Source organism: Capsicum annuum, chromosome 2 (genome assembly GCF_002878395.1).
Source record: "Capsicum annuum cultivar UCD-10X-F1 chromosome 2, UCD10Xv1.1, whole genome shotgun sequence".
NCBI lineage: Eukaryota > Viridiplantae > Streptophyta > Magnoliopsida > Solanales > Solanaceae > Capsicum > Capsicum annuum.
In genome coordinates, this window is record NC_061112.1 from 144603344 (window position 1) to 144628831 (window position 25488).

Here is a 25488-nt window from a genome sequence, read left to right on the forward strand (position 1 = left end):
ACACACAACAGACACAAGTATCCCCTGGATCACATAGAGATTGTTGTTGTTTCTGCATTTTGCTTTGGTGGTTTGCATTCCTTCGTATAAGTTAATTGATATGGTGTTGGAAATTTAGCCTAGAAATACTAACGATATATTTATTCACTCAATAGGGCAAAAGAAAACAGATAAGAAAGAGGCCCTTAGCTAAGAAGAAGCACTAACCTCATGGCCATCTTGCGGAGGGGCCAAAACTCGTAGTTTCTCTCTCTACTAAATTACAACTATCCCCAGTATAACACTCTCCATGTGCATCCAACAAATATTAAATGAAAGTTAACTCTGTAGTTCGCATCTTACATTTAACCAAAATCCAATGACAAATCCCAAATTATACTATATGATGCCAACAATTAAAGAGTGCCAAAACTAAAAAATTTTGCCCTGCTTGTTTCGGGTGTGACCAATCTAAACTAATGGCGACAAGCGATAGCAGATAATACCAACACTTCTATAAGACCCATTTGACACCCAAGTTTATTTTTTGAGATGAGGGGAACAGGTGAGGAGATCAGATTTTGGTTGTTTGGCCTCGGCATGTTCCTTGCACTTCTCCTCTGATGCTGTGCTGAGATGAGGGAAAGAGGTGAGGAGATCAGATTTTGGATGTTTGGCCTCGGCATGTTCCTTGCACTTCTCCTCTGATGTTGTGCACATAAATGTCTGCATGCACACCCTGCACTGCCATCATCCGCAACAATACAGACAAGTTAGTGAAGGATCAAAGCCAACAGCAATCAAGATGAATCTAAACAAACTAATGAATTGGGAGAGGCCCAGAAATCCGAATACACTGGTAAGCATAAAGCCATACACAATTTCAGACTATTGTTAAAACTTGACTGCCATTCTTTACTTAGCTTATCTCCCATTAAAAGCCTAAGAACATTTTTTGGCTTTAGTGTATAAATTATACAACATCACAGAAGAGATCTCAAAAGGGTTTGAAAAAGAAAGACAAAAGAAAACCCAATGAAACATCAACAAGCGTGAGGCCACTATAGCTTCATGTGCAAATAATACAGGCAAATTCCCTAAATTCGGATTTTCAAATTACAAGAGGAAAGACAGGAACAGGAGTGTTGAACCGCATCGCTAGTATCTATAGAAAAAGTATGGACTAAACAGTTCACATGCTCAATGAGCCAAATAGCAGAACAATCAGAAGAGATTACACATTGAAACTCATGCTTGAGGGTTGCCGTTATTGGATTGTCATTATGAAATACAAAGAGTAGTACTTTGATCTCACAAAGAAAGGAATTAAAGTTTAACAACATGACATTACCAGCCCAAACACAATAACAAAAGATTATAGGTGGTATCCAAGTGATTCACACACTTATATCCTTTTAATGGTCTACATGATGGAGATATTTACAATTTCAGAGAATATATACTTCCTATATTTCACGTCAGTATTTCGGTCATTAAGACGTTATACAATTAATCAATTTTATGATCAAAGTGACAGAAGAAATCCCTCTAACATTCAAAGAAGCAGCAATAAGACGATCTTTACAGTCAACCTTCATCATGAACTAATCAAGAATTATCTATGCCTCACTTCAAAAAAATCCTATCCTATCTGTGCTCAACAGCTCACATCGATTATGGGATTTAATAATGAATCACCCATTATATTGTGTAAACAAAAAGGTCTCACCTGGATGCTCATGGCCTTCTTGTTCGTTTCAAGCTGGCTTCCTGCATAAAAATGCAGGCACGATTTAGAGAGTTAGTAGAAAGCCACAGCTTGAAAACACTAGTTCCCTGTTAGCTGTTGCTGGTGGAACGTGGCACGGACACCACGGTATTCAATAAAAAAAAAGAAAAGATAAACGCAAAATAATACGTCAGGCACGTAGAATTCGAACAAGGGGGATCGAATTGGATTAAAGCAAGGGTAAAATCAGGGTAATTGATGAGATGAATAAAGGATAATAGAAAGAAAAAGAAAAGGTACCTTTAGCGGCTTTGGTTTTCTCGAGGTTCTTCTCTCTCGCCATCTTGGCTTTCTGACCATTGCCTCCACCCATTATTATTCTTGTGAATCTCTCTTCTTCTGTTTCAGGCTCAGCACAAAAATACAGGGGACAACTTTGCTCTTCTAACACCCCTTAAATACTTGTCGGTTTTCCTTTTTTAACTTCAACTTTAATTTTGAGTGGAGTTTATATCTTTGGATTTTGTTTTACCCTAAAGTATTCCCCCTTTAAATTTACTCACTAATTATAATTTTTAACAAATCGGAAAAAGACGAATTTTCTTTTCATTCTTTAAATTATTTTTCAATATTATTACTAACCATATCAATCATTATTTTCTTAATAAATATGTCAACTTAAAATGTAACAAGTAAGAGCCCATTTGAATAGGATTAAAATCTAATTATTTTTTTAACTTTTCAAGGTGTTTGATAGAATTTAAAAGTGCTTAAAAAAAAAAGCAAAAACGGATTATAAGAATAAAAAAGTGAGAAGTTATTTTTCTCTTTGCCCTCTTCCCTCCAATTTTCTCTTCATCTTTCTTCTTTGTTTTCATCGAATCTATCATTACATCGGAGGTTTGTTAAAAAAATTTATTTTAGAATTAAAAATTATAAATAATTCACCTTATTTAAGGTGTTAACAACTTTTAAGAACATTTAAGCCATTTTAACAACAAAAAAATGTTTAACATCACTTGTTTACCAAACGCGTCAACAACTTTTTTTCAGTTTCAACACTTTTATCCAAACACTTATCTGCTTAATTTATAAGTATTTATTTTAAATTTTAATCACTTAAGCTAAAAACTATTTTTTTAATTTTATCCAAACGAGCTCTAAATCTAAGTTATGAATTATATTTTAGTATAAGTAAAACTTGTTTTTACCTCTAATTCTCTCACAAAATTTTAAAGACTAACTTCAATTTATATTCAGATCAAATATAATTACTAATTTTAATTTTAAATATAAAAAATTATTTTTTTTATGGCGAAATAGAGTCTTAAAAACGTTCACAAGTAAAATGGAGGTCCCAAAAGCAGTTATTGGTGCACTTACTTACCCTGTACAATTCCTACACCTTTTACTTGTTGGACTTTAATGTGAAATGTCACATATCGGCCCAATGAAGATTCTGACAATCAAAATAATTGAGCTCATAGTCCAAGAAAATTAAACCCGACTGACGAAAAACAGGGAACTGAAACACAATCACTATTCGCCATGAAATCGATCTAAAATCAATTTTGAGATCCAGTGAAATTGTGGTTTGTACATTATTATTATTATTATTATCTTAAGAAATGGGGGTGATCGTGGAGAGCGATGTTTGGGAGCCGAATCCAGCACTGTGTTTATTCTTCTTCGTAGCATGTTGCTTCTCAATCTACTATTTGCCTAACAGCAGCACCACCAGAAGTTCTGCCATTTTCGATCACGCGCCTTCCTCTTCCTTCCTTCGTTTTCAGACAAGTTTTCTCTTACTTTATTCTCTTTCTTCAGGTGACCTCATTTTCCGTGTTCTATCATCTCCGTTTGGATTTGTTTGTTCCACTTTACTTTTTAGTCCTTTTCCAAAAGAACTTAATTTCCTTCTTTTAGTGACATAATATATAAACATGCTTTTTAACTTGTTCTCAAATCACATCCATGACTTCTAACTTTGTATATGTACAAGTAGAGATTTAAACTTGTATAAAGTTCAACAAGTAGACATATGTGGACGTCATATAGGACAAGAATTGACCACTTAGGACGTCACTTAGGACACATGTCTTTACTTGTTCAACTTTATACAATTCTAAGTGCCGTACACTCAAAGTTGGAGATCATAGATGTGATCTGCCAGGTTAAAAGACATGTTTATGTATTGTGCCTTTTTTAATTCTAAGTTTACTTGTGACATCTTGAAGACGAAAAGATTAAAGGATATTTTAGTACATTCTAAATCTTGTTTAAGATGACATTTAAAAGTTTTTTTACTTTCTTAAACTCTATATCAGACAAACAAATTGGAAAGAAGGGAGTATTAGGATATTTCATGTTCTAACTAACTCATAGAATCTACTTGCAGCTGAAATATGGTGCAAAGTAGCAAACTTTACATGTTTCCTTGTTTGTTGACTGTTAGATTTCCTCTGTCCCAAATGTTTGATATTTTACCCTTCCTATGATCAAGTTAAGTGCAGTTGTTTGATATTGTAAACAAAAAAGAATTTTTTTTTTTGCCAAAGGCGAAAAATGAAACTAAGCACTTCTGGCAGGTTCTGAATTTCAAAATTTTAAATTAACAAGAAATGAACTAATTTAGTTTGAAACTTAGCACTTTATTGACTCTCGCCAAAGGAAAGTCTCAAACTAATTGGATAGATGGACTTGCTGATAATATGTGCATTACGACGTTTAGCATTTTATCAAGCTAGAGATGTTCTTTCATTTGTGGATTGCTTGGATAAATGGAGTTCACGAAGTGGAGTATCCTATAGTTATAGTAGATAAATAGTCTATCTATACAAAAAATGAATTCAAATTTTCTCATTCAATCTTGTTGAATATATGGACATTCATGCACGTATACAATGAGGTCTCAGCTTCCAGTACCTACTGTCATTATAAAAAGACATAAATGCACACATACTTCAAGCAATGCCCTCATCAGACTCAAATCATATTCAAGACTAAATGGAAGCTATTTTTACAATTGGAGTTAAATGTGCCGATACAAGAATCTTTACATCGAACATGGAGTGTGAGTTGCGATACTGATACAAATTCTTCCTTTTTTAATCTGTTTATTAGCGTATTATGCAATCTAATCTACAAGAATGCATTTCTAGGCTGATCTGACACCATATAATTGTCAAATACTAATTTAACATGATATTGATATGGTAATACTAATCATAGAACACATATTAAGGGGTATATGCAAATCACATATTGCATCAAACAAAGGCATACTTCCCTTTTTCATTACCTCAATATAGCAAGTGTTTTTTTATCATCAGCTTGGATTTAAAATCATTTTGTTTATTTATTTAACTTTTACAGTGATGGAAGGCTTGTTAGCAGTATTTGGAGAATATGAGTTGGCTTACCGTGGGGTTAGTAGGGAGCATATGGTTATCTCTCTATGTGTTGGATACGCAGCTGCTCTCTTTGTTGGTACCTTTTTGGGAATGCTCTCGGATTTGATGTAAGGGTACTCTGCCTAGTTTTCTATGTTTGCCAGGTTCCTTCTCTATTTGCATAACCATTACAGTGTTGGAAGTTGCTCCATATCTACTTGAGGTCTCAGAAAAATACGTCTTAGTTACAAAGAAAAAGTAAAGGCTACTTTTCTATTGCAACTCCCTCCATTCTATTTTCCTTATGGGGGAGTCTTGTCTAGTTTTTGGAATTAAAGCAGTTATGTTTCACTTTAGATAATTCTGCTATACTGCAAGTTTCCATTTTCATTATTTTGGAGTTCGATAAATCATAACTAAGGTTATTTGGTTCAACTCTTTTAAATGAAATTGAACTTCTTGTTTGGGATAAAGGATGTATCAATCTGATCTTCCGTTCCTTTGATGCATTCTTTTTTGGCTATGACATCATTTTTCTTCTAAACCACAAAGCTTGAACTTGAAGGTTTGTGTTTGACCAGAATATGCTTTCGAAGTAAAGGTATTGGGCCATGATAATTATCATTTATTTTCAATCATTTATTGCTCTCAAAATTGTGATGGAGCACGATAAATCATTTTTTTTGATAAGTCAAGAGTACCATCTGTCAAACTTATCATTATGTTGCCTCTCTTCATGCAGTGGCCAGAGAAAAGTCAGCTTGTTATTTTGCTTGCTGCATCTTTTGGTTGCCCTATGGAGGACTGTTACTGGATATCCAAGTGTTTGGCTCGCAAGCATCTGTCTGTCTCTTGCCTCTATGATATTTTTCTTCAACTTTGAGACATGGATGGTTGTTGAGCATGATAAGGTTTGTCTTCAGAATCTCTTTTTGTTGTTATTATATGATTTGCTATTGCATGGGGGAAGTACAATTGTGAAGACTCTTTAATGAAAAATTCTTATCCATTTCTTGAAATGAATTACTGTAGGAAATCTTATTGTAGCCCCCCCTCCCCCCAACCCCCCAACCCCCCCAAATAAAAAAGAAAAAAAAAAGAAGATGATGATGTATGAATGTAGTAAACGCGAAGGGTCTAGGGTGGGGGTGTCTGGATCTGTAGTCTTTCAGAATTGCTTTCTTTGCCTACTACATTAATCTATTTTGGACCTATTCATGTGGCCGCCATAGCAGCATTTGTGATTATATTTGAACATTTTTCTCGCTTCGGGAGTCTACTGAGTCGGATTTCAGATTTTATGCACGACTCTGAATCTTGATGGTCGACTTAGACTATTTATCCTAATCATTTTGCAGCTTGAGCAGAGGCAGGATTCAGTGAATGACATGTTTTGGTTAATGACTTTTGTTGAATCTTCATCTTTCATTGGAAGCCAAGTGGTTGGTAACTGGTTAATTGGTAGTCATGAAAAGACAAGTTTTCTTGCTCCGTCCAGTGCAGTGGTAATAATGGCTTTTAGTGCTCTTGCTTATGTCAGTCGAGGGTGGAAGGAAGATCCGAAATCAATTATTCTTAAAGATTATCAGACTAAATTTCATACATACATACTCGGTGGTATGAGTCATCCATTTTTGTTCCCATGCACCTTTTCCTTAAGATATTTTGTCCAATTTGTGCACTCATATTGCATATAATGCACCCAAGAGTATTTATTGTGAGCAGGAAGAATGCCATTGAACTTTCTGTTGTCACAACATAACTGCGGGACACATTTCCATAGCTGACTGTGACACTAAAAGAAATATTTAATCAATTTTGTGAATCTCACGATAGGAAGATTCTAAAATAATAAAATCAGATAATGTTTGCCTTCAAAACCATGATTCGAACATCAAAATAACTGGATAGTCACGAGAAATCTTGCTTAACTTACAACAGCAACAACAAACCCAGTGTATTCCCACCTAGTGGGGTCTGGGGGGGGGTAGGATGTACGCAGTCCATACCTCTACCTCTGATGAAGTAGAAAGGCTGTTTCCGAAAGACCCCCGGCTCAAGGCACGAGATACCACACAAACACATAGTAAAGCACAGAAGCAGATTACATAACATAAATACGGCACCCATAAGTATTATAAAACAGAGGAAAGCAAGCACACAGATTCGTAATAAAACATGGAACACGGAACACGGAATCATCACAGGAATAAAACCCCCACCAAGTAATTCCCTACACTAGCGACCCAAACTGGCCCTAGTCCTCTGCCGTGATTCGCGTCCTCCAGACCTTCCTATCTAGGGTCATGTCCTCAGTGAGCTGTAACTGTTCCATGTCCCGCCTAATCACCTCACCCCAGTACTTCTTCGGCCTACCCCTACCCCGCCTAAAACCATCCGACGCTAGCCTCTCACACCTACGGACCGGGGCATCCATGCCCCTCCTCTTCACGTGTCCGAACCATCTCAATTGTGCTTCCCGCATCTTGCACTCCACTGAAGTCACACCAACCTTCTCCCGGATAGTCTCATTCCGAACTCTATCCCCTCTAGTCAGCCCACACATCTAGCGCAACATCCGCATTTCTGCCACCTTCATTTTTTGGATGTGGGAGTTCTTAACTGGCCAACACTCCGCTCCATACAGCAAGGACGGACGAAATCTTGCTTAACTTATTTCCTTAATTTTGGCGCTTTTCTTTCGAGTGAAAGATCTTATTAGGCTCGAATAGAGGTCTTTCCAGTAAAAGGAGGTCATGTACCACAAATTGAGTTTAAAACTTAAAAGAAGAAAGGGGTGGCTTTCAAACGGCTGGTCACGATCTCATAGTAATTGTCACCCTCTGCTCCAATTTCTCCCTCATTCTCTCCACCAAACTATGTGCAGCTACCTTATTTTCCTTACTGTGATCTTATTTTGGTTGGGACTTGGTCAACTTAGCTCAAAAGCAAAAGTCCATACTTGAGACGAGCAAGAAATCATAACAGAGCTGTAAAGCAGAGAGAAAGTTATCCTTTTTTGGTAATAAATACTCCCAGTTTGGTATATCAGACAGTACAAATATGTTAATCTTCTAATACAAAATGAGGTTGTACCTAATTTTGGGCTTATATATTATTTGAAATGTAATGCTTAGGAAAATAAAATGGTCCATTTTCAGAAATTATAAGTTGTGCAACCCCTTAATATGGTATGAGATGGAGAACAGGCATCTGTACAAAATGCTGTTTTTGATGACTAATTGCATAATCGGGAGTTGTTGGATCGACATCCTAATCTTTTCCCAATTGTACTCTTGGCAGATAAAAGAGTTTGGCTTTTGTCATGGACCCAAGCTGCCATCCACTTTTCAATTGCAGTTTTTTGGATTACTTGGGCTCCAACCATTGTGGTATGATTTTGACTAGCTTCCTGGAAAGGATACTGTTTCAGCATGTCTGACTCTCCAATTCCTATTATTGTTTTCTCATGGAAAAGTATTTAAGAGGAGTACTAAATTTGTTAATCGACTTACTTTCTTTTACCCAATTTTGATGAGAGTAGTTGAAGAGTTGGTAGTTGAAGTTATGTATATGAAATCACATGTCCTTGATTGGATTTGGTTAATTATTCTTTTGTACTTTGTGTCTCAAAATTGGAGATGGGAGTGTGTCAAGGAAAAGTAGATAGAGGAAGTATTCTAATTACTACTGTGAGAGACCTTCATAGGAAAGATTGATGAGAATCATTCTTATACCGGCTGTTTGTAAGACAGGTCAGAATGTGGGCTAGTGGGTCTATACAAGTGATTTTGTTAAATCATCTTCCTGTCATTGAAATCCATGAAGTAATCTTTTTGTGGCCAATATCTAGGTCTCTCAAACTTTGTGAATACTGGTTTATCAGGATGAATATTTAACATTACATTTTCTTTCCCTTCTGAAATCCTATCTCACCATATTTGTTCCTGGTCCAAAAAGATTGATATATTTTCTCCTTAAAGTTTGTTCGGATTTTTAGGCAGATGGGAGAAAAGTTTCACTAGGTTTGGTATACCCCTGTGTACTTGGTGCAAAAATGCTCGGAAGCACTGCATTTTCCTGGTTCTCCAGTGGCCCTTTATCACTTCGAACAGAGGAGTGCTTAGTATATGCCTGTATTATTATGGGCTTCGTCACTTCCGTTGTAGCTTTTGATTATCAGGTATTTTACTACTTTTCTTTTCTTCAAGCTGTTCAAATGTCCATTGTCAAAAAAGCTGCTCAAATATCAAGTGATATCGTCAAACTTAATTTGCGATATTGTTGCAGGACATTGAAATTCTTTTGATGCTATTCTGTATATTTCATGCTTGTGTGGGATTGGTTTTGCCTTCACTCGCCAGATTGAGAACCATGTAAACTATGCTGCAGTTATTATTTTCTTTTCAACCATGGCTTTAAGAATTGTGAAACTCGAGCTTATTCTGCTCTCTCATATATTTGGCTGGCAGTTCTCTTTTACTCAAGTTCCGTTCTTCCTATAACATGCAGGTATGTGCCTAATGAACTCCGTGGAGGAATGATGAGTTTATCGATCGCTCCTTCAAATGCCCTTATGTTGTTACTTCTGATTCAGGCATGTTCTGTTTTAACAAATGTATTGTTTAATCTGTTATTTCATCACAAGAGATCCTCTTCATTAATTGTAGTGGCACTTTAGATATCCTCTTCATTAATTGTAGTGGCACTTTATTCCCAGTAAAACCCTTTTAAGGATGTAGTGCTTGGACTATACCTAGATGTTTGTTCCTTGGAAATTTATGGTTCTGGCTAGTATTCACGTCTTCTCAGTTAAGATAAATACGATATCGTTGCTTTATTTTATGTTGAACTTCTAGATAACGTTTTAATTGATTTTATGGTGCCACATGTCAAGCTTCATCTTGAGTTACTTTCTTTTTCTGATGATTTATTGAATATGTAGATAATCTGCTATTTTGAAATTTTGCAGAGAGGTTTCTACCAGAATATGGAAAATTCAACAATTATAGCTATGGCCGCTTTTGGTCTGTTTTCTGCAGCTGGATGCATGTATATGTTAAAGCGGCTTGGAAAGCAGCCACACCAGAACTGGCACAAATTATGATGCCTTTCCATTTGTTTTAAACTCTTCTATCCGTGTGGGTGTAGCCTGTATATAGCCGGCCAGTTAGTTTAAAGATAAAGAAACTGTAGCCTGGAACGTGATGATGGGTGCAAATGAAGCAACATGCTCTGCAAATGGTAAATCAAGAAAGAGCTGTAGCGGTTTTCAACATTCTATTATTCGAAATTGCTTAACTTACGAGGTTCAGTGGGAGTTCTCACTATGGGACCCAATTTTGCCCGCGAGACTCTCTGCAGATGATGTCCTGAACATGCTAGGTGAACAGTTTGCTCCTAATAAGTTTTGGGAAAAAAGTGTAATATCAGAGGAGCAACAGAATGCATAGCTGGCTTAGTTTGCATTATTTAATAGCTCTTTGGAAATTATGACCAGTGGAAAGTCTTGTTTCATATTCAGAAATAACCCATGAGTAAGGATTTTTTTCTTCTTTCTTCATGTACTCTTTGCACATGATCACTAGGTAGATCATTGTGGTATGTCCAATTATTTGGTTGGATTGCAGATATTATAATTGAAGAATGATTACGTAATGAATGATCTCACCTAGGGGCATCTTTCAATGTAAATAAATTTTAGTGGGGCGCTTGTCTTGGAATGTATGTGCCAGATTTCTGCTTCATTTAAAATGAGTGAGGCCGACTTAAATGATAAATTTGTTGAAATTGACGAGTTCTTGGCTAATAGGTTAAAATTTGAGGAAGTGGAATGGTTTGTCCAATTCATCTTGATTATCTCCAGATCTCTCCCCGTCACCCTAAATTTTTGGCCACTCGCCCTCCACCAAATTGATCGACCCCACTAATTTTGTTTTGGTCTTGCATTGAAGTCTAATGAAGTTTGATTTGAGTGTACATTATGTCCAGTTTCAGTGTTGGTAGTTTCTCTTCCAGACAATTTGCACTTTGATCATCATGCTACTGCGTCATGAATACTGCATTTGGTTCTGGCACAAATTTCTGCCTTCTTGTAGTATAATTTTGGTCTTGTTTTGAAAATAACTTATATACATGAAGTTACATCTTCTATGATCCATATTTGTGAGACTACACCGGCCATGTTATTCTACGTGAAGTTAAGTCTGTCTTTATACGTAATATACCTTAATTTGCAAATGGTTTAGTACAATTTCAACCATACTAACAATAGTGAAGATGTCATATGTCAATCATCATCCTATGGAATGGGAAAGGCAATTAATACTGAAATTAATGATTGCTTACTCATTGTGTACCCAACGCATGACATGATAGCAGAAGTACCTATCAAAGTTGATAAACATCATCCATCAATAGCCAACAAAGAATGCCAGTTTTTTCAATGGTCTATTAAGCATTGACCAATGCTCAGAGACCTAACCCAATGCATAGTAACCATTATTTTGACAGATCAATCATTCCTCTGGAGCATTAATGTGTGAAAACATGTGCTAGTGTACCACTAGCAGCATTGTTTTAACAATATTCATAATAGATTAATAGCTATGGATGAATCAAATTCAATATCTTTACCCATCACCTCAAACTGAAGCAAGAGAGGAGAAGACAGTAAACTTTCTGGAGATCCCAACTTTATGAGTAAGCGCGAACTAACATGAGTGGACGTATACTAGATCAGAATAAGTTTATTAGCTCTAACGTAATAGCATAGATACATACTTAGACTAGACATAACAGAAATTGAACTCACATCTCGACTCATTGACATGCTCGATAAGCACCCTCTCTACTTTATTTGATAATTAAGTGGTCTTTGGTTGAACATCATGAGGAGAATATGAGATACAGTTAAAATGAAATCACATAGAGATGTATGTAGGTACAGTTCACTATCAGAAATTCTTATAATACTTGGTATGAAGCAACACTATACAATGAGCAAGAAACTGTAGAGGCAAATGTTTTTTTCATGTTATCCATAAATACATTTGGAGCCAGCTTCCAACTTTTGTGCTGAAATGAAACTTAAAAGCAGAAAAACATGAACTTACATTAAATAAACAGCAGCTATGGCTATGTCTTCATACAATTCATGTCTGAGAAATTGCCACTGGACTACTAACCACATGCTTCCCGTCTGACCACTCAATTCTACCGAATACATTCGTAGTTGAGGACATCGATGGAGCTGTGAAAGAAACTGTATACGATTTCTTCTCATTCATCCGAGTGAAACTCAATGTTTCGGGCTCAACTATAATCTTCACCGAACTACTTGTCGAAGAAACAGTAACTTTGTATGTTCCAGCCGGTCCAACATTTGTCAGCGTCCGGCTGTATTTGATTGTATTTGAACCGTCACTTCCTGCTGCCGGGAATGAAACAGCAAATGAAGGGTAATTCAGATCTGCGACGCTGTACTTTTTGCTTGAATCACATGTGAAGTTTCTTCTTGCTAAGGTGTTGATTTGTGATGGAGTGTATTTCAATGCGCAGATGAAATTGAGGTAGTCATCTGCGTTTATGTCATAAATCAGTCCTGGATTGGCTGCAGAAATGGGATCCACGTGCCCGGCACCGTGATCGAACGGTGTAGATGGTTTTCCAGTGGCGATGTCTAGTAGTGCTTCGCCGTTTTTGTAGGCAGTGTAAGCGGTGGTCATGAGCGCGGAACGAATGGCGGCAGGGCTCCATTCAGGGTGAGCTCCTTTAAGCAAAGCCGCTAAGCCGCTCACGTGTGGACACGACATGGATGTGCCCGAGATAATGTTGAACTCGACCCGTCTATCGTCCTCTTCCAACCCGGTCGGACCGACTGCTCCGGTCCAACCTGCTAAAATGTTAACACCGGGCGCGATGATATCCGGTTTAAGTATCTCCGGGGTGATTGAATTTGGGCCTCTGGAACTGAACGCTGCAACTACCGGTGACGGTTCGACTCCTACCTTTGTTCCTCCAAAAAGAATCGTGGCCGTTGGATTAGGATCTGAGGTTAAATACTTCTTGATTGCGTCGCCTGTTTTCTGACCCACCGCCGTCGCTGGAAGTAAATGGGCGTCAGCCACTAGCTCCTCCCCATTTGCGTCGGTGTTAGCCAAAATCATGCCGGCTCCACCAGCTGCTTTTACCACAGAGCCCTTTTGGACTCTAGCATTAATCCCTCTGTCACATAGCACAATTTTGCCTTTAACTTTCTCAGGAATTAAGGTACCCGTCATACAGAGATTTCCATTGGTTACGTTGCTAGCATTACCAGCATACACAAAGGGAAGCATCTTATTAGGTAATGAATCACCCGCGTACAGTGAAACTCCAGAGAAGTTTTTACCATTGCCAAGGCTTACATAAGCTGGAAAATCACGGTCTAACGTTCCAGCACCGACGGTGGTGATCCAAGGTGCAACGTTGGACAAACTGAATGGACCAGGACCTCCATTTCCAGCAGAGCAAGAAACCAAAATACCCTTCTCCATAGCAGCAAATGCTCCTATTGCAACGCTGTCTTTGTAGTAATCCGATGTGCCTCCACCAAGTGATAACGAAAGCACATCAACGTTATCATCAATTGCTTTGTCCATAGCTGCTAATATGTCGGAGCTGAAACATCCCCCCTCCCAGCAAACTTTGTACACGGCAACTCTGGCACGGTTAGCCATTCCACGGGCAGTTCCAGAAGCATAACCAAGAAGGTTAGCGCCCTGAACGATTGAACCTGCTGCTGTAGAAGCAGTGTGTGTTCCATGTCCATCATCGTCCCTCGGAGATTTGGACTCTTCTGATTCATCAATTGGACCGAGAGTAGTCTCATAACCCCTAGAAAAGTACCTCGCTCCAACAAGCTTTCTGTTACACTTGGCGGAACTGAAATTGGTGCCTGACTCACACTGACCTTTCCACGAAGCAGGAATAGGTCCAAAGCCAGTGTCGTCAAAGCTCTTTCTTTCCGGCCACACTCCTGTATCGAGTACTCCAACGATAACATCACCCATAGCATCCGATTCAGGGAAGAAATCAGCACTTTTTTCAAGACCGAGAAAAGAAGGCGTTCGAGTAGTATGAAGTTCATATTTCAACTCAGGCAAAACAGAGAGAATCCCAGGTTGGGACTCCAAGGATTCAGCTTCTTGAGCTGTAAGCCTTGCTGAAAAACCATTGACAACATTTTTATAAACATACAGCATCTCTGCTGATTCGGAGACTGATTTGAGGGACGAGTCATACCAGTGAGTATGATCATCAAAGGTTGCTGGCATTTGGGATTTAGCCATATGAATGATGTAAGTTTTCTTAATCTCCATTGCCACAGACATGTTGCATAGGCACAGAAGTACAAAAACTAGAACTAGGTATTTAGACATTTTGATTATTTTGTGTGTTTTTACACTCATTCCCTTGGACTGCATTAACAAAGGGAATGGATGAACAAGCAATGAGAAACTTCAGGTAATATATATAGGAAAATAAAATAGAGCTAAGCAGAGTGACTATAGCAGTTACATGGAGTGTGAAGAGTATTGAAGTGGGGCTGCTGGTGGAGAGATTGATATTATTTTCTTCTTATGAATGATTGGTTTCAAACAAAAAAAGATTGGAAAGATCCAGCCTAGCATAACAACTGATAATATAAAATGATACTTCACTCGATTTCAATTTGTTTCTTCAGTTTTGATTTTGACCCGAAGTTTAAGAAAATAAAGAACACTTTTGATTCTTGTGGTCTTATATCATTTAAATTTATAATTAAAGATTTTTCTATCCTGCATCATGTTTCACTACGACCTTGTGTACTATTCTGAGCCGAGGGTCTATCGTAAACAGCCTCTCTGCTTCTTCGAAGGTAGTGGTTTACCCTCCCGAGATCTCACTTTGTGGGAATACACTGGGTCTGTTGTTGTTATAATTAAAGAATTTTCTAAAAAAGGTAAGTAAGACAAGCAAAATTAAAACGGAGTAAATGAAATAAAGATTAAAGAAGGGGAAGAGGAAAAGAAGGAGGACCCTCACAAGAATCACATTTCTTAACGTAAGTAGTCAATAAAAGAGTACAAATTGGTAATGCGTTATTCTACTTCCATCACGTTATCTTCCTTCTTGTGATCCACTTCTTTTTATCTTTTAGTAGTCAGTGCTAACCTCTTTTTCACCTTCCACTTAACCGTTTGCTCATTTGCACAAGAAAGGTCAGAAAAGAAACACAATTCCAAAATTCTTCTAAGTTGCCCATCCAAATAGCCACTAGTTTGGTTTAAGATTTATCGCAAAGATTGTGAAAGAGTGATAAGTACTTTGTTATCTTTACTTATAGATAAGTATTTTTTATCTTACCCCATATTCGATAGCCGTTTAAGACTCGTGACTAATTTGAAGACGCTTCAGAAATTCACACTTTAAGGTAATCCGAAATCTTTGATTAAAAACGAAAACATGCATAACGTTCCACCACAATTTTCAATCTTGAGTGGTACCTCTCATTTCATTTCCTTACTAGTATCTCTTTTTTACAGATTCAGTTGGTAGTGAAATTCATTGCTCAAAGCGACAGTCCAATTTAAATCGTCAGATTAATAAATGCTGTAGACTTCACCACACCAAGGAGATCTTAAAGATTTCCAACTTCCAATTACAATAAATAAAGATAAAAAAAGTGAAAAAATCTTCACCGTTACTGAACAATAGTGGTTCACGGGTCCATACAGAAATAGAGTGATTGTTAAGTGTTAGGAGAAACATTTATTTGTGTGCAAAAAAGGGTAGATGGTTGTGTTGTTAAGACGTCGAAATCCCACCTTTCGAGAATTAATTCAGATGTCCCAAATCCCAATTTAGAGCTATAGATCGATGGTTTGTTTTTCTGGTTTAAGTTATATACATGTACTCATTAAGATTTAGTATGTTATCTATTTTATCTTCCCAATTTTAAAATCATATTTGTTATGATAAAAAAGATATTCCGATAGTATAGAAATAATCTTATTTTTCATGTTTCGCTTCGAGTCAATTTGATTAATCTTTAAAATTAATCTGAATTAGATTAATTCATGAATCTTTAAAATTTGATTTTTAAATATTTAAAAACTATATGAAAGAGTTTATATGCGGACATCCTTCTCATGTTAATATAATTAAAAAATATATATATTTTAAATGTTAGTTAAAGTTCATCAACAAAAGGAGTATATGATTATCAGTGCACATAAACTTGAAAAACAATATTTTAGGTAGTCCCTCTATTCAAACAAGAACAGACAAGGTTCAACTTAGGGTGGGGCTCTAGTACTAAACAAATCAACATTGTTTAATGGTAGATACTCCTAATTATCGATTACAAACAAGACTGTTTTATTGTATTTTGTGTAGGGGGTAAAAGACAATAGAAACACGTGAACCCCCTGTCCCAAAATTAGTTTTCTATTAAGCATGAAATAGAGGGCTGATGATAATAACAATACAAAATAAAGATGTCAGTTTGTGCTAATTCTAAAATGTGATTCTTACTTTAATTTGACCATCAGTTTTTCTTATCCATTTCTGGATTTTATCATAACTACACTTTTGCAGTCCACATTAGAGCCATTTTAGTAAGCCATAGACAGAGTCATGTCCAGCTGCAGAAGCAAGATATCCATCTAAGGATTAATCAAAAAAAGTAGGCATGCTAATAGTGTTATGCAAATGAGCGGTCAGATTAAATATGAGCGAATCGAATCATATATGAGCGAGCTTATATACACCTTCTTAGCCAACAACCAAACAACCCCTTAATCACTTTCAAACTAACATTTATGTTTGCTCGTGAGTCATGGCAAAAGACTCGATGTGATTAAATATAAGAAAATTCCACCTTTATGGTAAATTTTTCGCTCATTCGCCAACACTATTAGCATGTTTATTTTTTCAAACCCCCTAAATGAATATTCTACGTCTGTCACTTGTTTGGATGAATCACCTAGATCCGCCCCTGGTCATGTCTAGTCAATGATCTATCGGTTACTTGTAATGTTTGACACTAACTTTTCTAGTAGCATTGGAACATAATAAAATAATTTTGAAAAGAAAGATGTACCTTTTTTCCATAAAATAAGCAAATCAGAAGCTTTACGTTTTGTTTTTAGTTAAGATTCTGATATGGAACAAGCAAGAAAAAGCTTAATCCAATTGCAGTTTCACTGGCTGGCAAAAATTATAGACATATGATGATATTAAACGTAGCTATTACAAATGTTCAAGTAATCTTCAATTTTCTTCCTTCTTTCAAATTAGGAAAAAACTACGTGTAAGGCACAATGAGCATGCATGTTGGATTGTCCTTATGGTGTTGGGCAGCAACAAGGTATATCGAACATTATGTAAACCATAATATATTATAGGCATTTTGAGTTGTAAATAAGTAAATAACACTGTCATTTGGAATTTCATTTACTTATGGATTTATGGTGTTGCCAGATTGGCAATGAGTTGATGAGCATATATTTCATGTGAATTTAATTTTTGCTGGTCCAACTGTTGATTTTTTAAGTGGAGATATTTTGTACTGGATACATACTTTTCTATATAATGGCAAATATTTCCTGATATTTTCAAAGCCCCCCACCCCCACCCGTGAAAAAAATAGTGTTAGGACCAATATTTGAGCTGTAAGACATAAATCATGTGTGCCTTAATTCTTCTCTAGTATAGTCAAAAAAATAAGGAAATATAATACTGCATGTCGGTGGTACCATAAGATAAATGATGAATATATTTTCTGGAGTTTGCTTTATTATTTCCCTGGCAAAATTTAAGTCCCAGTACTTGTGTCGTGAGCATTTAATATAGAGTAATAACTTGCTAATTACCTTGAGCAGCTAGTTAGTACTATGTGATTTATGATTTAAGCTAACATACACATTGAGATTCAATGTGAAGTCTTTGATTTATGCATGCCACCCAAAAAGCCTTAAAAAAGATAATATTGAGTTAAAATTTCCACGTATTGGTTGGACCAGAAAAGTGACAGAGCCTTTTGTTTCAACTGCCACATGTTATGGTCTCAACCTGATTATTGTTTTTAGGTTTCTCTTTCCTGTCTCCGTTTGTTCACCGGTTTGAGTAACTATTAACTTCACATCTCCCTTTAAAATTTTAGTACCTACAGGCTGTCGAATTAATTTTCAGATCCAATCTTGTGTCCAAGGACATGCAAATTGGGAGAGCAAAAGTCTATTCAAAGCAACCAAATAATAATAATAATAATAGAGGGAGAACAAAATGAAGTACGAAATTAATGGTAAGAAAAACTCTGGATATTTGGAGAAATTGAGTCCCTGACCTAGTGGTATCCTGAACAGAGGTGCATTTGGCATTTCAATTTCAATATTAATTAGGAGGTGTGTGAACTCTTCACTATTTGTTTCCATCAATAGGATAAATGAACTTGGTGTAAACATATATTTTTGATAAATTTTCAATTACTTATATGTGGTTCAAGTTACTGATGACGAAACTAATTCCAAGTCTGATTACAAGGAGTTAATAGTTGTATGCACAAATAGCATCGATAATTTAGAACTTATTAGACGATGTAACTTTTAACAACTAACAAACGTGATCATTAGGAGACCTGCAAATTATGATGAAACTACACTAATAGTGAAACTCTTCCACACTACTATCATCAGTGAATGTAATATAGATCTGATTATATAAGGACCCCATGCATGCAATAATGAAATTGATTTATATGCCTTATTGTACGTAGTTCCAAATTATTGAAATGAGGAAACAGAAAGTATGGTATAGCTGCAAAGTACAAGTGTTGAAGTGACGAAAACTAAAACATACGTGTTCCATAATAGGAAGTATGTGATATCTGTCAAAGTCGTTATTGGCTGCGTATGGACTAGCTAGGTGCATTGGTATTCAGGCAGTGATCAAAATACGCGTATGATTTTAATCATTACTACTACTGATTTCCTACTTGGGAACTTTATGTTGCCCATCTCGCATGGGCATATCGGACCATATCCCACCATTTGCAAGTGGTTAGCATATGAGGACATAATAATACACCACAAATGCCAACCATCAACATGAACAATCATGCAGTAGATGTAGCCTTCCCCAACAGTAGACAGTTATTTCCATTACCACAACAACATACTTTGTGGGGTTCAGAGAGAGTGGCGCAGCCTCATCCTTCATCCTAGCTTGTGAAGGTAGACATTTTCGTGATACTTCGATATACATTTAAGTTATATATACTGATATGTGATAACATATCAGCAGCCATGCTTTACTTTTCAAGGAAAACTTCGAACTAAAAGTAAATTTATTTTGTGTAAACTATAAGTTATGAATTCGAACTATGAAACCAATTAGTTACATCAGGCTAGACTGCATATATTACACCCAAACCCTGCATGGTCACAGGTTACTTCATGCATCGTAATAATATTTTACACTACCAAGTGACAAATATACACACTTTTTCACAGTACTACTGCTGTAATTGATTATAGCATATTCTCGACAACTTTATTAATATGCAGAACAATTTTACCTTGTAGCTAAAAAAACATATTCAGTATGCACTAAATTAAATTCTTTGGATCCGTCTGTGCATAAAAGCCTTTTTAGAAGTATAGGCCCTTTATCATACATGAATAGCAATTCTAGTAGTGTTTCGTGAAAGAGCTTTTGCCTACTGTCTGTTTTGCCAAAGTTTATCCAGTAGTGCCTTTCTCATAGTCCTCCCACTATAGAGAGATGGACTAACAAAAACTGGCAATACCTCTGTGAATTGGCAAAGAAGAGTAGTACTCTTTAAGTTGAAAATAACAAATCTTGGCTTGAATCAAGCTAGAATGGTAGTGATTAGATTTCAGGATTAAAGAAATTGATATCACGTCCATTCAGTGAACATTATTCGTAAATCGTCAAGTTTTTAATCGTTAACAATACTGTAAATACTATGTAATCCTTTGCTGCTGATCCTGACACTCAGAGAGCAGTGTCATTGCAATATCACACAGAGGCCTTTTGATAAGATGATGGATGTTCACTTGATATATCCAATTTCTGGTTATGATTCTCTTTCTTTTGTTCTTTACATACAGATTATCTTATGCGTAAAACATCAAAATTTCTTCTCTAAAGTTATAAGAGCAGGCTCAATTGTACTGATCTTTTGAGCAATCACAGAATTTAATTATAGCTTTCTTCACTTGTCCTCTTATTTTATAAGTAGGTCTTCCCATTTGCAGTACTGTCCACCGGCCAATGCACGATAATACCTATCTCTGCAGTAAACTGGCCTTCCATTAGCTGCTTCAGCAGCAGCTTGTGCCAGATCATCGTCCTCCTTGACTTCCAGTGGCAAGCTTAACAGTTCTTCTTTCCTTTGATTGTATAGCAAAACAACCTAAGCTCATGAATTTTCAGATATACTTCTAAAGTTTTGAATGGAATACCTGAGGGCTAGTTTTGTGCTGTTTGTTGAGGTGGAACTCAATGAGTTCTCTTTTGTTGTGAAAGTATCGCGGATAAAATCTTCTACTGGTGTTGCAAATATGAATAATGTGACTGCTGCAACTAGCAAAGCCCCTGTTCCAACCAGCGTTTGCTTCAGCATTTTTATGACTGGTTTCACCTAGATAAATAAATTCCTTCAGGTTTCTCATGATTGCAAAGATCTAATCTGTGTCATTTAGAATATGATGTAACCTGCTGATGAGTTTTATAGATCAAGGTGAAAATCTACATTTTACCAAGCTGTTCCACGTGGTTTATAGTCAATTAAATGATCACTAAAAAACTCATAGTGTAGAAGTGCAATAACATAAAGCAATAGCATCAACACAGTACCTTATACGAACCGAGCAGCCTATCACGAGCTAGGATCTGCAAGGAATAATCACATTAAATGTCATATGTGCAACAACGTTTCAGATAAGTTTTTCAAGAACTGCTGGTAGTTTTAGTGTACTTTCTTGAATATCTATTGCTCAAAGTTTCACAGTAAGTTAACTAAATTTCTATACCATGAAGAGCCATTTTTATTGAAAACTTTGGCATGGATGGTTGTGCTAAGAAGAAAAGAGTATAATGTTGTATGCAAAGACTGATTCGGCTAAGAGAAGGAAGTAAAGCTCACTGCTTTCACATATAGCTCTTACGTCCCACTCCTTTTTAACATATATTGGACCGTATTCACCTCACTGTTAGTCATTTTGGTGTTGAGGTCTTTCTCTTATCTAATACGTGAATCAATTCTTGTCAAGGGATACTTCAAAATCCATTGAAAATATCTCCATCTCATACAAGGTAGGGGTAAGGTCTAAGTACACCCTATGGGATCACCTTGAGTACGTTGTTGTTGTTGTTTGATTTATTGATCCTTTCTGAAATTGGACGTGGTTCATTAAAGAAATCATCTTTTGTGCATTATAATTCAAGTTAGACCTCTCTCTTTAAGTGTGATATGAAGTAATACTGAGATATACAAAATATAAAAGATAAACCTCCATAGAAAGTGAATCGGAGTAAGAAAAAGGCTAAGAAGTTATATTGGACAGAGTTGAACAATGAGTTGCCTAAGTTTTGTTACTCTATTTCTCCCCTTGCTGCTAACTCTGTAGTCTTCATAATCATGAACGAAGTAAAGAGAACAAACTCTGTAAATTATGTATCCAAAGGAAAGACCCACTAACCTCGGGGGGCTTCACCCACATCTGTCCATCATACCATCCGGTCTCTTCATAAGGTATAACTGCTGATAAAAGTCTATCTCCAACATAGCTCCATCCCTGTTATGGTCAATGCTAGGTATTAGAATGTTAGAGCATTAGAAGAGTGAAGCTACCCAATGTATTATGGTCATTGTGTGAATGTCAGACTATTAGAAGAATTAAGTTTTCAAGTTAAGATATTGTTCCACATTGGACAAATATTTGACACTTATAAATTGGTGTCTTATATTCACCAAAATCATTAAGTCATCAATACATTTCTCTACTTTTATGTTTTCAAGATGATTTACAAGGGAAACTGATACCAAGAGGACAGAAAAAAAATTGTAAAAAGGGGATGGTAATAAAAGTTACTGGTAAGTGCTAACTGAAAGGTAGAATCTCAAGCTTTGACCCCTAGCAACTACATTTTGTGCACATCTGGATGGACTTCAAGTCAAAGTGGCACATTTTGGGATGATTTAGTAAATCAAGTGTACATTATTTGTAGAAATTTTTAGCTTGGCAGCCACACATGCGCACAATTGTAGAGATACATCAATACAAGTCCCTCAAAAATGAAGAAATTACTTATTCTTCTTCTCATACTGTGGATAAAGTCTGAAGATTTGACCAAGCTTTGCAATTAAAGAACTTTACCAGATAAATTCTCAGGACAATCAGTGCAACAATAAAGAGGGTCCCTGAACTTGCTGCCAGGAGAAATCTTAAGGGATCCTGCAGGATTGTGAAAATTTGAATGTCAATGTACGAGCGGAGTTGCTATAAAATATTGTAGCGACTGAGTGGATTGTTTTCTTCTGTGTTTGTCTTAGAAATAAAACTAAAAAAACACTTGAGAGAACTTGCACAAATTTACAATTTACCTTTGACGGATTGAAGCTTGCAGCAGCAATAGGCACTCCCAAAACTGTGAAAGTGACTAACCAAAGTCCACCAAGACGTAAGAAGAATCCCCCTGGACCCAATTCTGCCCAAGAGTATAAAGTTTCATCTTTCAGAGATGAGTACTCATTCACCTAGTAAAAAAGGCATTAGATCAGTCAATACTTTAAACCTTTCACTCATTTCCATATCAAGTTCCCTATCCCTAAGAAACTTCAGAAGTTAAAACCATGTCAAAGGTATGAGTCAGTTTGATTTCAATAATGCTATAACCGGCAGACTGCAGTAGAAGCTTTATCATATAATGGCATGTCTCACCTGTGCGAGTGTCGTGGCCTTCTGAAAACAAGTTTAAGTTTTATGCACTAACAATGGAAAAGACACGCAATCATAAGGTACTTACAAAATGATCTCTACGATTAAGCTAAAGAAAAAGTCCCATCACAAGTTAAATGATTCGGATATCATAAAAGAATCTTTGTAGTATCAGTGTATGTGGGCAATTAATCTGTACTAGTCTGCAAGTGGCATGTGCGGGGAGAAGAGCAAAAGAAAATTTCATACTATGTGACGAAAGATAAGCCTTTTCTATTGATTCCTGCCAATTGGATCAAATGAGTGAGGTGAGGGATGAATCAAAGGAATTGGGAGCTTAATAACTGATACATACCGGCCTTTGTTCAAATGGCACCTCAATTTCCAATCCAGGGTCCCAACTACGACCACCTAATCCACTGCCATTAGTGCCACCATTCATCCCGTCTTTCAGGGCTTTGACACTAATGTTCCTCCTACATAGAATCGTCGCTTTGTTGGTTAAAATGATCCATGAATGGCAGCTTCTGCCAATTTCTTTGACTTCTATCGGACTAGGAACAACGGAACTACATAAATTTAGCCTCAGCATTTCTGAATTCTCTTGCAACCATAGAATTCAGAAAGAAAGAAAAAAAAAAAAAGTAGCTAGATAGAACCTGTTATTGCAGGAATTTTTTTAAAAAATCTTGAAGACCATGCATTATACGTGATGGAAAATAGATCCCTAGTTGAATGTTCTCTGTTATCTTTTGCCAAAATATGACTGTCTTTATAATTTCTTATTTTCGTCCAATTAGAATCAGCCAACTGAGGGCTACACTTTTGGATTGTGTTGTGTTTAACCACCAGTTGGGAACTTTGTGGTCCAGTTATGTGGCTCCTACACAGGATTATCTTGAATTATAGACCCTAAATGTGAAACATTTTTTGTGGTATACAAGGCAAATTCGTGGTTAACTTGTGTTGCAACGAGGAATGATCATCTTTACACGACACTGCTGCGTTCATTTCTCACTGTTCCACGGGTTCTTTTGTGTTCTCTCAACACTAAGGGTGTGTTTGGTATGATGGAGAATATTTTTCATCGAAAATGTTTTCCTCGAAAATAAGTTGATTTTCTACTTATTTTTTCATGTTTGGTTGGTGAATTAAAAATATTTTATGGTGTTTGATTGGTGAGTAGAGAATATTTTTTAATATTTGATTGGTGAGTGAAAAAATATTTTTTAGAAAATACTACTAACTGTTAACTGATATATCAGTGCTTCTAACAAGTCAATAATTTGTAAGAAATAATTTAACCATAATAAATAATATCAATATCGAATTTTAAAATACTACAATCACTAAATTTAAGCAACTATTAATTAACAAATATAGGAGACAATTTTCAACATTTTGTCAGGACAATCTCAAGATATTACAATCAATAGAAATATAACGGAACGACAAGCTTATTCAACTTCGTGAAATAAGTTACATTGATGACAAGATGAAATATTCAATTAACAAGAGTAGCATAGGTAAGTTTTTCTCTATGAATATGGAAATAACAATACATTCAACGAACATTGAAAATGAAAAAAAAATCGGGTTTTACTTTTTTTCATTTCAAGTAGTGAAAAATTGAAGCAAAGCACAGTAAAAAATATTTTTGAGTAATGTAAATTTTTGAAAAATGTAAATTTTTTGAGTCATGTAAATATGAGTGTTATTGGGGTGGGGAAAAGGGATGGGGGTGGGGTCATAAGTCTCATTTTTCATTTTCTGAAAAATGACTTCCCTTGACCCATGAGTGAAGTCATTTTCCATCAAATGGAGGAAAATGAGTTGTTGTGGAAAATATTTTCCCAACATTTCATTACAACCAAACAAGGGAAAATTGAAAAACATTTTTCAGAAAACATTTTCCATCATACCAAACATATCCTAAAACGACATTTTTTTTGCACTTCTAAGATTTTCCTTGGTCACTTGCCTAAAAATATTTTTCCCAAAAAAAAAAAAAAAAACGCTCCTGAGTATGCATATGCAGTATACTATTCCAAAGATGCATATTTGTTGTGAAAGCCTGTTTCTGATACCAATTGTAACGGCTCAGCCCTCTAATGATATTGTCCATTCTGAACCAATGATATTGTTGGTTCTGAACCTAGACTCACACAACTTTAAAACGCATGAAAGACCTGTTTACTTATATACCCAGCATCTCTCCTGTGGGGTGTTACAAAAACGTAGCTAATATACTAAAAAGGCCAAGAATTTAGAGGATAGATCATTGAAATTTTGATTATTATTCCAACTATCGATGAATATAACTTTACCGAAATCAATATATGCTGTTACACATCTACATATTATTATAATATACTATTGCAGTTATAATATGCCCAGC

At 36.1% G+C, this 25488-nt stretch overlaps 4 protein-coding genes across 5 annotated transcripts; 1 reads left to right on the forward strand and 3 right to left on the reverse strand.

The window, feature by feature from the left end:
- Positions 1 to 292: 292 nt before the first annotated feature.
- On the reverse strand, positions 293 to 2283 carry LOC107861381 (uncharacterized protein At2g23090). The gene is made up of 3 exons (XM_016706719.2): positions 2009 to 2283; positions 1709 to 1749; positions 293 to 723 (listed from the first exon to the last, which is right to left on the reverse strand). The coding sequence occupies exons 1-3, from the start codon at positions 2079 to 2081 to the stop codon at positions 520 to 522; spliced, it is 318 nt and encodes a 105-aa protein (XP_016562205.2). The 5' UTR covers positions 2082 to 2283; the 3' UTR covers positions 293 to 519.
- An 844-nt stretch (positions 2284 to 3127) lies between these two features.
- Positions 3128 to 10758, forward strand: LOC107860210. The gene is made up of 9 exons (XM_016705484.2): positions 3128 to 3535; positions 5084 to 5228; positions 5843 to 6011; positions 6459 to 6717; positions 8404 to 8492; positions 9101 to 9283; positions 9391 to 9476; positions 9613 to 9697; positions 10073 to 10758. The coding sequence occupies exons 1-9, from the start codon at positions 3337 to 3339 to the stop codon at positions 10205 to 10207; spliced, it is 1350 nt and encodes a 449-aa protein (XP_016560970.1). The 5' UTR covers positions 3128 to 3336; the 3' UTR covers positions 10208 to 10758.
- A 1355-nt stretch (positions 10759 to 12113) lies between these two features.
- LOC107860211 (subtilisin-like protease SBT1.7) lies at positions 12114 to 15062 on the reverse strand. Its single transcript, XM_016705485.2, has one exon. The coding sequence runs from the start codon at positions 14565 to 14567 to the stop codon at positions 12255 to 12257; it is 2313 nt and encodes a 770-aa protein (XP_016560971.1). The 5' UTR covers positions 14568 to 15062; the 3' UTR covers positions 12114 to 12254.
- Positions 15063 to 20179: 5117 nt separating this feature from the next.
- Positions 20180 to 24090, reverse strand: LOC107860212 (protein CONSERVED IN THE GREEN LINEAGE AND DIATOMS 27, chloroplastic). 2 transcript variants are annotated; one of them, XM_016705487.2, is made up of 8 exons: positions 23750 to 24069; positions 23446 to 23566; positions 22757 to 22909; positions 22530 to 22607; positions 21852 to 21947; positions 21007 to 21042; positions 20613 to 20791; positions 20180 to 20540 (listed from the first exon to the last, which is right to left on the reverse strand). In XM_016705487.2, exons 2-8 carry the CDS (start codon positions 23530 to 23532, stop codon positions 20375 to 20377), a joined length of 795 nt encoding a protein of 264 aa, XP_016560973.1. In that variant the 5' UTR covers positions 23533 to 23566; positions 23750 to 24069; the 3' UTR covers positions 20180 to 20374. The 2 variants fall into 2 exon arrangements, with proteins under 2 accessions (XP_016560973.1, XP_016560972.1); XM_016705486.2 differs by having other exon boundaries at positions 23446 to 24090.
- Positions 24091 to 25488: the final 1398 nt, after the last annotated feature.